Below are 12,172 nucleotides of genomic sequence, written 5' to 3'. Positions count from 1 at the left end.
GTTACTGTTGTCTTCCTTCAGCATGAACTAGTCTGGCCATTCCCCTCTGACCTTAACAAGCATTCTCACTCACGGAATCACTGCTCACTGGATGTTTTTCTTTGTTTTTTTGCACCATTTCTGTAACCACTAGAAACTGTATGCATGAAACCCCCCAGGAGATTAGCAGTTTCTGAGATACTCAAATCACCCCCTCTGGCACCAACAATTATTTGACAGTCAAAGTTACTTAGATCACATTCCTTTCTCATTCTGATGTTTAGGTTGAACAACAATGGAAACTCTTGTCCACGTTTTTATGTGCTTTCATATGACCGGGTGACTATACATTTGCCGGTGTACAGCTGTGCCTAATGAAATGGCCACTGGGTGTAGATGGGCTAAATATTATTATGGATGATAATAATATAACAATAATGTTAAAGACAAAAATTAAATAGTTGAAAATGAGTTTTAAACTAGCAATGCCTCGTAAGAAGGTTGTTTTTAAATATAAAATAAATTAAATGAGCAAATCAAATTAAAAATAATATTGCACCCCAATGAGCGACTAAGAGGAAATTCTGCAAAGGCAGGGCGACGTAATTTAATTGCCCAATGATATGGAAAACAAATGGTATTTGCTGCCCATTGTGAACTATGAATTAAATCAATAGGAAAATTGTGATTTAGCTATAAATTTGCAAAATTAGTGTCGTTTACTTATTCCCAGAATCTCAGTATTAAATTAACCTGAAATAGCTTGGTTTAGTTTGACTGAATTAGACCGCGAGACTCATTAATTACGATGTCTCGATTCAGATAATCTGTGTCCTTTATTTGCTTCATGCATTACTGAATGGTCAGTAGCAGGGAGATGTGGGGAGTGTTTAGATGCTGCAGTCCACTCACCTGTTGACATGGAATTTCCGTCTATTTCAGCGAACACAAATCAAAGAACAGGGATGTCTGGATTAAGCGTGCATTCTTCAGTTCTTTGGCATTCCTGGTTCCACTATCACTGTTGACAAGTTTCATAATTTCCAACATATCAAGAGAATTTCTTGTCGATTTCATTGGAGAGGAAGTAGCCAAAAGTTTGCTGATCTGGGCGGTATGAATCATTGTTAATTTCTTTATTCTAACCACTTAATATACAATAGCGGCAAAATTTGGTTGATTAATTAGAAAAAGCTGATATATAAGATCTCAGATCCACTTGGCCCACATACTACCTGTCTTCACTGTTCTGATTCATTTAGTGTTTCATAGGAAAACCACAAGGAAAGTGTAATAGACACGTTGCAGTAAAATACTTCGCATCTGTGCTCATTATTACCCTCAGTATATTTTCCAACGGGAGTGGCACAAGATATTACCTGATGCCATTCACAGGATGACGCAGGAATTATCCATCCAAGCCATTTTATAACTACCTCTTGATTGTTGAGAGAGAGAGAGAGAGAGAGAGAGAGAGAGAGAGAGAGAGAGAGAGAGAGAGAGAGAGAGAGAGACAGACAGACAGACTCGCCAATATCTATGTATCAGAAAGCCAAAATACTGAACACTACTAGATAATCAGAAAGTTCCTCGCATTTGAGCATGCTTGGCTATGGCCATGCCTTAGCTTTTGCCAGCTGAGACCTTCGGACCATAAGACATAGGGACAGAATTAGGCTATTCAGCCCATCGAGCCTGCTCCGCCATTCCATCATAGCTGATCCTGGATCCCACTCAACCCCATACACCTGCCTTCTTGCATATCCTTTGATGCCCTGACCAATCAGGAAATTATCAATTTCTGTCCTAAATATGTGCATGGACTTGGACTTCACGTAGTCTGTGGCAGAGCATTCGAAGATTCACTGCTCTCTGGCTAAAAACAATCCTCCTAACTCTGTTCTAAAAGGTCATCCCTCAATTTCTTGATACCCCCACCATAGGAAACATCCTCTCCACATCCACCCTATCTAGTCCTTTCAAAATTCAGTAGGTTTCAAAGAAATTGCCCTGCATTATTATAAACTCCAGTGAGTACAGATCCAAAACTACCAAATGTTCCTCACATGTTAACCCTTTCATTCCCTTGTGAACATCTGCTGGACTCTCTCCAATGACAGTACATCCTTTCTGAAATATGTGGCCCTAAAAGGCTGACAATATGCCAAGTGCGGCTTGACTAGTGCCTTATAAAGCCTCAGCATTATCTCCTTGTTCTTATATTCTATTCCCCTTGAAATGAATGTCAACATTGCATTCGCCTTCTTCACCACAGACTCAATCTGGAAATTAACCTCCTGGGAGACATACACAAGCACTCTTAAGTCCCTTTGCACCTCTGATGTTTGAACCTTCTCCCCATTTAGATAATAGTCTGCACTATTGTTCCTTTTACCAAAATGCATTGTCACACATCTCAGTCCTGCATTCTTCGCCCTTCAAAAACATCGGGGACCCTGGTACTTGGTTAACAAACTGCCATCCATGTTTCTTTCTTGTGATCACAGGATTACCTATCTGTCCCCCAAACCATAGAGTCCTATATTATTGCTGCCACTCTTTTCTGCTCCCTACTTTTCTGAGCCAGAGGGCTAGTCTCAGTGCTAAAGGCACGGCTGCTGTTGCTTCCTCCAGGTAGGTCATCCCCTCTCATTTTCAAAATTGAGTACATTCTTGGGGGGGGGGGCATCCACAGGGGTGCTCTCCACAATCTAACTTTCTCTTCTCCTTCTCTGGACAGTCACCCATTGATCTGTCTCCTGTAGCCTTGGGGTGACCACCTCCCTGTAGCTCTTGTTTATCACCTCTTCGATTTCCCAAACACGGTCTCTATGGAGCTGCATCTCGATGCACCTGGCGCAGGTGTGGGCACTGGGGAGGCTGGTAGATTCCCAGAAATCCCACATCTGACACCCCAAACAGAACAGTGGCTCTGCAGACATAGCCCCTATTCTCTCGAGTTAAGAAAAAAAAATATAACGATTACAGCACAGAAACAGGCTATCTCGGCCCTTCTAGTCCGTGCTGAACGCTTACTCTCACCTAGTCCCACCGACCTGCACTCAGCCCATAACCCTCCATTCCTTTCCTGTCCACATACCTATCTGATTTTTTAATAAATGACAATATCGAACCTGCCTCTACCACTTCTACTGGAAGCTCATTCCACACAGCTACCACTCTCTGAGTAAAGAAGATCCCCCTCATGTTACCCCTAAACTTTTGCCCCCTAAGATGTGAGAAACAAATAAAAATAACAATAAAAGTACCTTTCTTTTAATCCCAGAAATTGATGACTTTTTTGTGGCTATCAAGTTGGTTAACTCAAAAAATTATCAAAATAACTCAACAAAAGACCAATACATTCAAGATGATAAATAAAGAAAATGCCAAGAAAAAAGGAAAGCAATCCAGCACATTACAGGATCTGCAGAAGGTACTGCAGGAGTTTAACTCAATCTGATTACTTACACAGGCACAATCAAGTGGCAAACATCATTCAGCAAAACTTGCTTTAACAAGCTTAACAAACTCATAAATGAAATCATGCCTTACTATAAATACAAGCTAGATCTAGTTTTAGAGTCAGAATACCACAAATTATATTATGAATAATCCGTTATTGCAGATAGGACAAATCAAAAATAACCATCTGAATACAACAGTACAGGATAAACTAGCAAGGACAATTTACTGAATTCAACTTATATCGCCATTCTAAACACACACAACTTACAGAAATCAGTAAGTGAAAAACACACCAGGAATATGCAGCATTAAAAGAGGAAATTGAAAGACTTTGTAATTTGAACTGGGAATGCATTGTCTCGATAGTAATATCTACGACTGACATGTTTCCAAAGTCACTACACAATGGCATTAAACAATTAGGGGTACACAGTAATACACAGTAATATCTATGTAAGTCTTCAGAAAGCCACAATACTAATCACCACCAGAACAGTTTGAAAGTTTCTAGCAATTGAGAAATGAGCCTGCTTGACGATGCCCTTACCTGAGGATTTACCAGCTTGAGTGGAGAAAAAATGTGTTTTTATAAACAATAATAACATTTAAGAAATTATTAATATTGAAGAAAAAGTTAACCACAGGAAGAGCATACTCTTAATGGAGACATCTCCACGACCTGAGCAGTCTAGATATCGACAAGAAAGCATCGAACACCTGGCTCAAAGAGGAACGGTTTCTGGTGGCAATACAGGACCAGGTGGGAAACAGAAAAAGGTTTCAAAAATACAGAATAAAAGACCAACAAATTCAAGATGATAAATGTTGCAATTGGCAAGAGAAACCAGAAACAATCCCAATCGTGGCAAACATCATTCATCAATATTTTGCTTTAAAATCCAAGCTCATAAAAGACGGCATAGCTTGCTATAAATGCAAGCCTGATCCAGTTTTAGAGTCAGAATATTGCATATTATATTATAACCGATCAGTTATTACAGACAGGACAATCCATTAAAAACGTCCGGATATAATAATACAGGATAAACAAGCAACAACATAGCAATATCTATGCAAATCTTCAGACAACAACAATACTAAACACCACTAGATAGTCAGAAAGTTTCCAGCGATTGACAAATGAGTGTAGTTGGCTAAGCTCATACCTTCGGCTTTACCAGCTAGAGCTGAAGAAAAAAATAATAAGGGATTTTATATGGCGACTTTGTAAGCTCACTAAGGTTTTCTATAGCTTTAAACACGCTCTCTACTTTACTGAATCGGAAGAAAATAGGGTATCAAATCTGAGACAACTAAATGAATTGTCCATTGACACACCTTTTAAACATGGACAATTTGAAATTATACACTCCTCCATCAGTAAAACTATAGCAATTAATTTCAATAGGAGAACACTTTTCTAAAGATGGAAACATGATCTTTGGACTATAGATTGCAACTTCAGAATATTAAATGTAAAGTAAGGTACACAAGAGCTAATAGGATATAAACCTAAGGGGTTCATCAGGGACTGCTACTTTTCACATTGTTTGTCTATGATTTAGACAGTGGAATTGATGGCTTTGTGGCAAAGTTTGCTGATGTTACGAAGATAGGTGGAGGGGTAGGTAGTGCTGAGGAAGCAATGCAATTGCAGCAGGACTTAAACAAATTGGAAGAATGGGCAAAAAAGTGGCAGATTGAATAGAGAGTTTGAAAATGTGTGATAACACATCTTGTTAAAAAGAACAACAGTGCAGGCCATTATCTAAATGGGGAGAAAATACAAACATCAGAGGTGCAAAGGGACTTAGGACTTCTTGTGCAAGATTCCCAGGAGGTTAATTCACAGGATGTTGTAAAGAACATACAATGTTGGCATTTATTTCAAGAGGAATAGAATAAAAACAAGGAGATAATGCCGAAGATTTATAAGACACTAGTCAGGCTGCACATGGAGTACTGTCAACAGTTTTGTGCCTCTTATCTCAGAAAGGATTTATTGTCATTGGAGAGAGTCCAGAGGAGGTTCACAAGGATGATTCCAGGAATGAAAGTGTTAACCTACGAGGAGCATTTAGTAGCTTTCGGTCTGTACTCAGTAGAATTTAGAAGAATGTGCGGGGATCTCATTGAAACCAAGGGAATGTTGAAAGGGCTAGATAAGATGGATGAGGAGAGGATGTTTCCTCTGGTTGGGGGTCTCCAGAACTAGAGGGCACAACCTCAAAATTGAGGGATGAACTTTTAGAAAAAATGTAAGGAGGATTTTGTTTAGCCAAAGAGTGGTAAATCTGTGCCACAGACTGAGGTAGAGGCCAAGTCGATGGGTGTATTTAAAGCTGAAGTTGTTAGATACCTGATTGGTCGGGACATCAAGGAATATGGCGAGAGGGCAGATGAATGGGGTTGAATGGGATCCGGGATCAGCCATGATGAAATGGCAGAGCGAATCCGATGGGCTGAATGGCTTAATGCTGCTGCAATGTCTTATGGTCCAAACAGAGCAGCAGGATAAAATACAATCATTGAATGAATATGAAACTTATCATATTCTGGGATATCAACAAGCAAAGAAAATGGATCATAGGGAAAACTTTTGACAGAATTTATTTCAAGACTTAAGAAAGTCTGCTGAACAGAGCTCAATGGTAAAAATATCACAAAGGCAATAAATATTTTCCCTTTACGCAAATTAATATTTATTTTGGTATATCTTGGTCCCAACTGGTTTTGGAATATTTACAATGAGAAATAAGGACAGAAATGGCATATTTCATGGAACACTATGTACACTAACAGACTTCGATTTGCACCATCTAGAACAGAAGGAGGAAGAGGAATAGAAGACATAAAAATTTTACACAACAGTCAAATAAACTAAGGATATTCTTTCATCAATGAAAACAGGATTCAGCACTCCACGTGGATATATGCAATTCTGATCAGAAGTGCACACCACTAAACTTAAAAGAAAAGCAAAACGCTGAAAAATGAAGAGACTATCACCACAGAAGTCAAAAGTTAACCAATGGAAGTAAATGACCCAGCATGGAAGACATCCCTGCTCTCTGAGCAGACTAGATGTCGCTAAAGAAGTTTTGAACGATGGATCAGAGTGGAGACTTCTTCGCAGAGACATAGGGGTTCCTTATGGCAATACAGGACAAAATGGTTAACACAAACAAAACTATCAAAATGCTTAATAAAAGACCAAGAAATTCAAGGTATAAATGTAGAAAATACCAGGAGTCCCCATAAACAATACAAAATATTAAAAGATCCTGCAGTAGTTTTTTTAAAAAATGTTATTACTTACACAGGAACATTCAAGTGGCAAACATCATTCAACAAAATCTTGGATTAAAATACAAACGCATAAAAGACACCATACCTCACTCTCAATATAAGCCTGATCCCGTTTTAGAGTCAGTCCGACAAATTATATTACGACCACTCCATAATTATTATTACTCCATAATAACTGTTCAGTTATAATGTTGCAGGATAAACAAGGACAACGTACTGAATAGATACAGCCATTCAAAACATACAGAAATTATTAAGTGAAAAACTTCAGAAATATACTGAATTAAGAGAGGACATTGAAAGAGTTTGGAACAGGAACAGGAAGTATATTGGCCCCATAGTAACCTCTACAACTGTTATCATCTGAAAGTTACTACACCACAACATTGAACAACTAGGCCTACACAGCAATATTTATTTAAATCTCCAGAAAGCCACATTACTAAACACCACTAGAATACTCCGAAAATTCCTCAGAGTTGAGTGTGAATCACCGTATCTCAGATTTTTACTGCTTGAGCCGAGAAAAATAAAAATACAACTACGCTGATATGTATCAAGAACTTCTTATGCAAATAGTGTAGTTCAAAGTACTTCACAATGGGATAAAAGACAAAATGATGTTACTAAAAAGCTAGGTTAAAGAAATAGGCTTTGAGCTGGTGTTTAAAGGTGACAACTGCGCCTGCATCCCTCACAGATTAAGTTATTGAGTTACACAGTTTAGGAGCATAGTTCAAAGAGCTGATCTGTTTGAGTGAGATTGATTCAATTTAAGAGATCATGGAAGAAGAGCAGGATTATAAAACAAAAGCACTGCTATGATGTACTCTGGTCCTTAATCATTGAGAAATTTAAAAAGAAGTAAGAAAACTTTAAACTCAGTCCTAAAAGATATAGGAAACCAATGCAGAGCAGTTACAGCGGAAGTAATTTGCTCTTTCAACCTGGTTATAGTTAAAAGTCTAACAGGAGTGTTGTGATTGAGTCAAAGTTTATCAATTTAGTACACTTCTATCCCATGCTCATTCTGAAAGGACATCGGTTGAAAAGCAGATGCGGAATTTTACTCCACATCTAACCAGGTGTTGTTGCATTATTTAAGCAAATGCATTGTTTTTTCTATTATTCGTGTTCTTCCTGATGCAGCATGGGCGACTAAAAGTAATATATGAGATGTTTAGAGGCAAAACAATATAAATCAGATTCTTCTGTCATTTAGAAATGTGCAATTTAAGATTGCAGCATAAATTTCTTCATGTCCATTTTTATTTTGTACACATTTTAGATGATACGGATATGTATTTTGCATTACCTTTATCAAGATCTGAAAGTTATTATCTTACACTGGAATGGTTACATTGAGTTATCATTTGATAGTTATCTTTTGATTACATTGAGTTATCAAAAAGAAGTCAACTTAACCTGCAATAATGGGAAGCAACATCTTAGTACCTACAGAAATAAGGAAATGAGATTCCTTTCTGTAAATTAATCTGGATTTTCTCAATCTGACACTATTTTCCTTTTCTCCGGCTAGTGGATTGTATCTACTACATGGAACTGGCTAACTGGAGGCAGCTATGTCTTGGCTGTAATTGTTCTGATTGGATTCATAATCATTTCGATGCTCCTTTCAAAATGTTATTCCAGGTGATTCCATTACCATTTTTTCAGACCTGGGACATCTGCAGCGATGTGGTGGTAGATACAAAAGAGAAAATGAGAAGGATAAATGGTCAGAGATGCAAGGTAGTGATGAGGAGGGTAAAAGGGGATGGCAAAGGCTGACAGTGCAGGGTACATGCCCAATGAGATTGCATGTCCAATGTAAAAACTACCATCATCACAGAAAGAAGGAAAAGCACAAAGACACTGAAAAAAGCCAACGATGGGGCAAGGAGGAGCGACATGTACATCTGGGTTGAGACTAAATGAGCTCGAAGGAGGCAGGAAGAGAAACACGAGATGCTGAGAGGAAGTGAAAAGTATAAGACAGAAAACATAAGACAGATGGGGTAGTAAATTTGCTGATGACGCAAAGGTTGGGGGTGTTGTGGATAGTGTGGAGGGCTGTCAGAGGTTACAGCGGGACATTGATACGATACAAAGCTGGGCTGAGAAGTGACAGATAGAGTTCAACCCAGAGAAGTGTGAACTTGGCCTTTTCTCCTTGGAGCGATGGAAGATGAGAGGTGACCTGATAGAGGTGTATACGATGATGAGACACATTGATCATGTGGTTAGTCAGAAGCTTTTTCCCAGGGCTGAAGTGGCTAACATGAGAGGGCACATTTTTAAGGTGCTTGGAAGTAGGTACAGAGGAGATGTCAGGGGTAAGTTTTTTACGCAGGGAGTGGTGAGTGTGTGGAATGGGCTACTGGTGATGGTGGTGGAGGCGGATACGATAGAGTCTTTCAAGAGACTCTTGGGGAGGTACATGTAACTTAGAAAAATAGAGGGCTATGGGTAACCCTAGGCAATTTCTATACAAAGGACATGTTGAGCACAGCTTTGTGGGTCGAAGGGCCTGTATTGTTGTGTAGGTTTTCTACACTTCTATGTTTCAAAAACCTAATTAATATTGACGTTATCACATACCAGCACGATATCACATCACCTGATTCACATTATTGATTTTTAAAATTCTATATTTATGTATATTCATCATTACATTGAAAGTGAAATATTTCTCTATTGACTAATGTTTAGATGGATGAATAATTCCTTATTTCATTATGTGAAGATTAGCATCCAGTGGATCTGCAACAGAATGCTGTGCAGTCTGGGGGGGGGGGGGGAGTCTGAGCTCATATCATCACTTAGGGTCTTTTTGAAAGAAAGGAATGCCATCATCTAGGATCGGATTTTATCATTTGAATAATTTAACACCCAATGAAATACTCTGTTATTAAGCTTCTCTATTTCTAAATAATTTGCACTACAATAATACACGATGGTGCTGATTCAGTACCTTCTTCAACATTCCTATTGTTTGACTATGTGTATGTTTCCTGCTCTCCATTATTCTCTATTATTCTCGATTATCATTGGATTGAATGAAAACCTCACCAACATGACTATTCTCTTAACTATGCTAACCTCCTCAGCCACTTCATCACGAGCAATTACAAACTTTATTAGAATTCTTTTCCTTACATATCATCCTGATATTTTTGAAGAAACCTTGAGACATAACACTCCATCATATCCAGACACTGAAACCTTGCCTTCCGTCGATCCTCAGAAGGGGCAAGGGGGATAGAACTGTCACCTACAGTTCACAGAATCACCTCAAAAGTATTCGTAAAGCTCCATTGTTTTGCGGATAGAACAACGTAACTGCAATCAAAAAGCAAAGTAACTGCAATTGCCTGAAATTTGATACAAAACTAAAGATAATGCCAGAAATAGTCAACAGTTCAAACACAGCTATGGAAAGAAACAGGGCTCACTTTCCAGTTCATTGAATTTTTAAAAGGTGCTTCTCAACCTGTTGAAAATGTCCAGAATATTCTGTTTGTTTTCAGATTTAGCAGCTTTATAGGTTGCCCTGTATTGATGACTCGGGTTCCCGGTATATACCATACCTGGTATGGTACTCCAATAGTAGTGAGTTATTCACCAGAGCGATGGGCATCCACGATTTACGTTTAAGTCAGTATGCTCAGCCAACTCAATGAAATTTCAATGTATGTATTAAAGTACTTGTCACATCAAAATAGACTGTCTACTTTATTCATGTGTCAACTTCGACTGAAATATATTCTGGCTAAAAACCTATAAACTGAAATGTTTTTGAAACGTTCTATCTTACATATCCCATATCTGAATTATTTCTGGATACTGCTGTGGAGGAAACAAACATTCACACGATGCTCAACCTCAATATGAGATTTAAGTACAAGTGTTACCTCCTGAGAATTATACAACAAAGACAGTTATATAATATTTCAGACATTTTCTTTGAAAGTAACCTCCACCTGTGACTTGTCAGGTTTAAATCAAAGACTGCAGTCAAGATGAAATGTAAACTTACAGCCACATGATATTCTGGATCTAGTCAAAATTATCTTTTTGTTTTATATATATATATATATATATGTATCCAGCACCAAACCTACTCTATCAAGGAAGGAGCGAAATAGACTGCAGGCGAACCTTGACTATGTCCAGTCTGTCATCGTTGAGAAAAAGGTATTGTCCCCCTATCCTCATGACATTATTTGTTGTCCTAAAACTTTCTATTAATTTTAATGTCAATGTATTTTCCTTTGTATTTTGTGTTCCCAGTAACTCATTTTCTGGGGTGACTGAATGCTGTCAAGCTGTTGGTGATAGTGACTTTAGTTAACAATAGATCCCTTTATTTATTTCTTACAGGTGCAACTCCAAGAGATGTATCTCTCCCAGTGTGTGTCTGAGCAGGATTTAAGCTAAAGCTGGCCAAAATAGTGAAACTTTGGAAAGTACTTCACTTGAGAAAATAGCGAAGATGTTTCTATCCATTTTGCCTGTAATTCGTGGCACTTCTTGCTGAGCTGAATGATCAACTGGAATTAAATGGCCCAGTTAATTGTTGCAGACTTTAATGACCATAGGATCACTGCCTTTCCAATTATCCGCCCCTCTTATCCCAAATAACTCCCACTCCCACCATTTCTTTTGACCACGTCACATGTTTTCTAAATATTTTGGCTGCACTTAAAGATCATTTGAAGTGCTTCCCATAACGGTCCAGATATGCAGGCATTTAGTCCTTTTCAGTGCATGCTGGAGTACTGGTTTTAATTATTTATGAAAACAGCCATAAAGTATCTTCATTTATAAACTGCCTGTATCTCAGTCCTTGTAATAAAGTTTGGTTGTGTTGACAGACCAGCTGCTTCTGTGTCAGCAAGTGTCTTATGTCCGGTAATTGTATTAGATTTATTTCTGTTTCTCTCTATTTTCGTTTAATAGTTTTGACACGAAAAGTCAGCGCTGCTAATGATCACATGTTAGCTTGTCCCTGAATCTCACCATTGTCTCTATTTTCTCACCTGTCACAGAATCGGGCAGCAGAACAATGGTTTGTTCGCCCCTTTTTGTCGAAACCCAACCTGAGGCCTAGCTACGCAAAAATCCATTTTTCTGTAATAAATACCCTTTAAAGGTTATAATTGTGTCGGCCTTTACCACCTTCTAAGGCGAAATGGCCCCTGTCGCTTTAAAGATATTTCCTCTGGTGTTTGGCATTTCGATCCCGGGAGCAAGGCTCTGACCGTCTACTCTGTTTACTCCTCTCATAATTTTGTTCATGTCTATTGTGACACTCTGTGTTGCAGAGAAAACAATTTAAGTTTGGCTAAACTTCCCTTGTAGTTAATACAGTTCAATCAAGGCACCGTCTTGGTGAACACTGCAGCACCCTCTC

The 12,172-nt window shown here is 38.4% G+C and overlaps 1 protein-coding gene across 8 annotated transcripts in view; it reads left to right on the top strand.

The window, feature by feature from the left end:
- The window catches only part of LOC140731419 (uncharacterized), a 44,350-nt gene extending 32,764 nt beyond the window's left edge, over positions 1 to 11,586 (top strand). For 6 of the 8 annotated variants that reach the window (XM_073052919.1, XM_073052916.1, XM_073052915.1 and 3 more), the window contains 4 exons: positions 922 to 1,093; positions 8,297 to 8,409; positions 10,869 to 10,953; positions 11,140 to 11,586. In XM_073052919.1, the coding sequence (XP_072909020.1) occupies positions 922 to 1,093; positions 8,297 to 8,409; positions 10,869 to 10,953; positions 11,140 to 11,196 (427 nt within the window). In that variant the 3' untranslated portion in view covers positions 11,197 to 11,586. The remainder of the gene's footprint in view (positions 1 to 921; positions 1,094 to 8,296; positions 8,410 to 10,868; positions 10,954 to 11,139) is intronic. The other 2 variants (XM_073052921.1, XM_073052918.1) reach the window with 2 other exon arrangements.
- Positions 11,587 to 12,172: the final 586 nt, after the last annotated feature.

The sequence above is a fragment of the Hemitrygon akajei genome, chromosome 8 (assembly GCF_048418815.1).
Source record: "Hemitrygon akajei chromosome 8, sHemAka1.3, whole genome shotgun sequence".
Classification (NCBI taxonomy): Eukaryota; Metazoa; Chordata; class Chondrichthyes; order Myliobatiformes; family Dasyatidae; genus Hemitrygon; species Hemitrygon akajei.
This window is presented reverse-complemented; position numbering and strand designations above follow the sequence as displayed.